The sequence below is a fragment of the Eschrichtius robustus genome, chromosome 10, assembly GCF_028021215.1.
Source record: "Eschrichtius robustus isolate mEscRob2 chromosome 10, mEscRob2.pri, whole genome shotgun sequence".
NCBI lineage: Eukaryota > Metazoa > Chordata > Mammalia > Artiodactyla > Eschrichtiidae > Eschrichtius > Eschrichtius robustus.
Genome location: NC_090833.1, coordinates 24,616,272 through 24,621,839, shown reverse-complemented (window position 1 = coordinate 24,621,839; position 5,568 = coordinate 24,616,272). Strand labels below are relative to the sequence as shown.

Below are 5,568 nucleotides of genomic sequence, written 5' to 3'. Positions count from 1 at the left end.
TCGATACTCATTTTCAGCTTTGTAGGCCATACGGTACTTATTGCAATGACTCAATTCTGAGGTTGCAGCATAAAAGCAGACATAGACAATATGTAAATGAATGAGCATGGCTGTGATCCAATAAAACTTTATTAAAAAAACAGGCTGCAGGCCTGAGTTTGCAGACCCTGCTCTAACCCGCAGTCGTCTGCACCTGCTGTGCCCCGATATACACGTGGCACTCTCCCTCACCTCCTTCAGGTCCTCACTCAAGTGTCACCATCTCAGGGAGAAAAATACTTGGCACATGGACACAGCCACCCTCCCCCCAGCCTTCCCTGCTTTGCTTTTCTCTTGTGCCATTACCATCTTCTAACATATATTTATTTTGGTTATTGTCTGTCTCTCCCCAATCCCCACTGACTAGAATGTAAACTCTACAAGGGCAGAGATTTTTGTCTTTCTTTTTCACTGCTGCCTGCCTTGCACATAGCAAGTGCTCAATAAATATTAATTGATTGGATAAACCAGGTTTATTACAAAATTTAGAAAAAAGTAAGTCACTTTAAAAACGCTTTCAAATCTACCCTAACACAGGACAAAGGTTCCCAGTATCTAGAAAGCCCTGGGACACTGGATTATGTCATAATCAGTGATGTCATCACTGGGGAAATTCTCAAGTTGCCCTCTGCTTTAAGCCTTTCAGGCCTTGAGGCCAGTGGGATTGAGGAAATTTCTGAGAGCAAAATGGCTCTTAAGAGCGTGTGGGCTCCACAGGCGGCAATCATAGGGGACAGGCCTTCCGAGAGAATGGGTGAACAGGTCTCCCTGCAGACACAGTTCCTCCAGACTGCCTCCTTAAAGGACGGCCCAGCGAAGCGGGCAGTATGGGTTCGCCGTAACCTTTCAGAGCCGGAAGAACCTACGAAATCACCTGTGGTCAATAAGAAGTCCAAGCTAGAGTTGACCAAAGCAGTGGTCGTGGACCTTGGCACAGGCTACTGTAAATGTGGCTTTGCCGGGCTGCCAAAGCCCACCCACGTGATCTCATCCACAGTGGGCAAACCCTACATGGAGACGGCCAAAACCGGGGACAATCGCAAGGAGACATTCGTGGGGCACGAGCTTGTGAACCCGGAGGTTCGTCTCAAGCTAATTAATCCTCTGCGACATGGCGTCATCGTGGACTGGGATACAGTGCAGGATATCTGGGACTACCTCTTCCATCAGGAGATGAAGATTGCCCCGGAGGAGCACGCGGTCTTGGTTTCAGACCCACCCCTGAGCCCACACACCAACAGAGAGAAGTACGCTGAAATGCTGTTCGAGACCTTCAGAGCTCCCGCGATGCATATCGCCTACCAGTCCCGCCTGTCCATGTACTCCTACGGAAGGACCTCCGGCCTGGTCGTGGAGGTCGGCCACGGCGTGTCCTACGTGGTTCCCATCTACGAGGGCTATCCTCTGCCCAGCATCACCGGACGGCTGGACTATGCGGGTTCTGACCTGACAACCTACTTGATGGGCCTGATGAACAATTCGGGGAAACACTTCACTGAGGACCAGCTGGGCATTGTGGAGGACATCAAGAAGAAATGCTGCTTTGTGGCCCTGGACCCCACTGAAGAGAAGAAAGTCCCAGCTACTGAGCATACGATCCGGTACACCCTGCCGGATGGGCAGGAGATATACCTGTGCCAGGAAAGGTTCCTCTGCTCAGAAATGTTCTTCAAGCCTTCTCTGATCGAGTCCATGCAGCTGGGCCTCCACACCCAGACGGTGTCCTGCCTTAACAAGTGTGACATCGCCCTCAAACGAGACCTCATGGTGAATATCCTACTCTGTGGGGGGAGCAGCATGCTCAGCGGTTTCCCTAACCGTCTGCAGAAGGAGCTGAACAGCATGTGTCCTAATGACACCCCCCAGGTAAACGTGTTGCCCGAAAGAGACACTGCAGTGTGGACGGGTGGCTCCATCCTGGCATCGCTTCAGGGCTTCCAACCACTGTGGGTCCACCGCTTTGAGTACGAGGAACACGGGCCTTTCTTCCTCTACAGGAGGTGCTTCTGAACTCCAATGAAGCATGATCTCTGTGGTGGCCATGCATCAGCTTTGCTGGGTGAGCACCCATCCCATGCACAGAGAGCTGAGCCAGCCGTTTCACTCCTGCAGTATTAAACAATCCTCACGTTTCCCTCCACAGTGTGTTTCTCTATTTCCTCACGCAATGAGAACTTCATACATGCAGCATCTGCCTTAAAATGTCCATTTGCCAAAACAACAGCGGGGGGGGGGTGGGGGGAGAAGGGGGGAATGATTATGGACCAAAAAGACGTGCTTTATAGGTTGATTGCTTAAGTATTTGGGGGAGAAACTACCTCTAAAATTATTCTGTCCCTTATTTTGTATATTCTCCACTTTAGATACTACAGTATTCTTAAACTCTGCTTGGAAGGGGGAGTGGGATAAAGATAGATTAGATAGATAGAGTAACTGCTGTTGTGGCATATAAGAAGATCCCTTTCAATAAACACCAACAGGAAGTATGCTGTAATGGTTCAGTCTCCCACAAAGCAGCAGAGTGCATTTCACACTTGATCAGTGACTCTGAAGGCTTGGAAAGAGCTGACGAAGATGTCTGACGCCTGCTTTAACTGTACTTTCTTTTAGTTCCAATAGTCATTTATGTCTCAATACCAGTTCTTACCAAGCCATCATGGTGACTGGCTGCTGAAACCTGGTGTATTATGAGCAAGATATGTGTATCTTAAGGGAAAAACTCTTCAGGGAATAGGTGCTATATAGATTTCCCCCTTTAAAAACTTGGGGGCAGATTTATCTTGCGTTATCAGCACTAAGGTCATGAGGATGCAACCCACAGCCATTCTCCAGACACTTCAAGCAGCAGATGCTCATCTCCGACCAGACTGGATTCTCCATCAACCTGCAGGGTATACAACTGGAGTCTGGAACGGGTGCAGGATAAAGGCTGCCAGTTCTGCAGTGTGGGTTTGTGGGAGGCTGGTCCATGCTGGTCATTCTAACCCAACTAAGGGACTGAAGGAACATAAAGATCCTCATGGTCCGGGAAGCCCTTCCAGAGCCCAGCATGTTCTGTGGTATTCCTGTGGGGCAGTTTATAATTGGACCTTCAGTTTTTTAGAACAGTCCCCAGTACATTCTCTGCCCTGTCTCCAACACTGGCAGGTGGCATAAAATAGTGGAAAGAACATGGGCTCTGCGATTTGAAACTGTTTTGCTACCAACTAGCTGTGTGACCTGAGTCTGCTCACCTGTAAAATTGAATTCAAATGCCTACCTCACACAGCTGATGTAAATATCAGAGGTAAACATCTGAATACCAGTGTGTGGCCTCCAGGAGGTGATCACAAGGGCTGTTAGCTAGTATTATCTTGTAGAATTCTACCTCTTATAAAGGAGCCCAAATGCCTTACTATGATCCTGAGCCACACGTACACCCAAAGACACACACATCCAATCACTCATAGGAGAGCGATGGCATTTCTACCATTCCCAGGGAGAAACCCTACAGAACCACCCTCATAGCCTCCAGGTTTGCCTAGACAGCCTTGAAAGACCTAAATGCCCCACCCTGGAGGCCTGGTAAGTAAGCACAGCTGGCTAGCACCAGCAAGCTAGAGTAGAGAAGCAGAAATAGCCACAGAAGGGCTTAGTCAGCAAGGACTAAGCCTTACCCTGGAGGATCAGGGAATCAGCTAGGATGTGGGTACATTGACTTGAGAGAGGTATGCCTTGTTCACCACAGTTTCTGCCCAAACCACTACTGTCAACACTCTATGAACATTCACTGATGGGCAGGTTGAAGTTTGGTTAATTCTTAACCTTTGGACCTCTTTGGCAGGGTGGTAAAGCCTATGGACCCCTCAGAATAATAGAATAATATTTTTAACTGCATCAAATAAAATACATAGGATTACAGAAATACTCTATTTTAGATCCCTTAAGGGATCTATGAACCCCCAGTCGATTACCCCCCAAAAGGTGAGGGTCTTGATGAAGGGGAGGCATGGGAAGTGGTTCTGGAGAATGGGAACTCCCAGGCCATCCTAGGACCAAATGCTATACTGCATTTTAAAATGAAAAATACCAATATAAGGCTAAACAACTGTGTAATCTCTTTCAAAGCACTTTTATGAATTCTCTCACTTGATCCATATAAATCACACTTGCAGAAAAAAAGAATCCTCCTCACACATAAAAAAGATGAATAGTTTTTAGTAAGTATTTGGACGTCATCTTAGCCCAATGGTTCTCAACTGAGGACAATTTTGAACCCCAAGGGACATTTGGCCATGTCTAAAGATATTGGTGATTATCATAACAGGAGTAGAGGGTACGTAGCACTGGCATCAAATGTGTAGAGGCCAGGGATACTGCTAAACATCCTATAGGCACAGGACAGCAAAGAATGACGTAACCCAAAATATCAACAGTGCCGAGACTGAGAAACCCAGGTTAGCCCAGTGGGCACACAAGGTTGTAGAAAAGCAAGATTCAGTGAGATTCAATGACTTTGTTCAAGGACGCTAAGACAAGTGGACCCATGACTTTGTTCTTTCCATACACCAAGAGGACATCTGTTGGTCTTGAAGTTCCTGGGACTTCAAAGCTAGTAAGAATAATGGTGGAACAGCCTAGTGTAAGCATGAAGCATAGGCAAGGGCTTAGGGAGCACAGAGAAAATAGGAATCAGGAGCAGGACTTCAGGGTTGCCAAACATAACCATATTAACTTTGGTTTGTCTACAGATCTCAGACATTTATGGTTACCTAGCTTCTAAGATGTTCATCCTCAACTCAGTTGCTACTAAATATGACAGACAAGGAAGGACAGCCAAAGACTCCCAAGGACTTCTCCAGGTGGTGCTTCTAGTGAAGCAAAGAAGGTTATGGGCTGGCATGGGAGGAGGAAAGAAAGCTAATTTTGCTTCCCAAACGTGTAGTCACCTTAAATTACTAAGAATCGTCAGTTTTATTTATTTTTAAAAACATCCTCTTCAATTATGGCTATGAAAAATCCCTCAGATGTGTGCACATGTATGTATATATACACATAAATATATGTGTGTATATATGTAGATATATGTGAAAAATAAATTTATTTTAAAATATGTAGCAGTGCTAAGAAATAACACCAAGCTATATTCATAAAGGCATAATAAAAACATTAGCTCCTGCCTCAGTTTTTTAAAAAGTCTAAATATAAAATACACTTTGATTACAGGAGACAATCCTCTGCAAGTTTCCTCTTGATGTCTGGAGCATCTGAACAAAGCTGATTCCATGGAACAAACTAAATACCTGAGGCTTTTAGCTTCCTGCAACATGAATTTGGGAAGATCCCAAATTTGGGGGAAGAATTATATACTCTTCTCTAGAAGTTGACAGAATCTTTCCCCCAAATTAAGCATTCATCACTCCCAGGAGTTTCTCCTTTGCCCATACACAGCATTTTCCCCCATAAATTCGCCCTTGACTTTGCCTTCAATTTGGAAGGTCTGCTCCCACCTGCTACTTCTTCAAATGAATAAAATTCCATCTTGCTCAG

The 5,568-nt window shown here is 45.9% G+C and overlaps 1 protein-coding gene across 1 annotated transcript; it reads left to right on the top strand.

The window, feature by feature from the left end:
• Positions 1-726: 726 nt before the first annotated feature.
• On the top strand, positions 727-2,049 carry ACTL7A (actin like 7A). The gene has a single exon (XM_068553336.1). The coding sequence runs from the start codon at positions 727-729 to the stop codon at positions 2,047-2,049; it is 1,323 nt and encodes a 440-aa protein (XP_068409437.1).
• The last annotated feature ends 3,519 nt before the right edge of the window (positions 2,050-5,568 follow it).

What these genes read in the sequence shown, in the direction of transcription:
- ACTL7A (XM_068553336.1), top strand. Translation starts at nt 727, where the DNA reads ATGGCTCTTAAGAGCGTGTGGGCTCCACAGGCGGCAATCATAGGGGAC.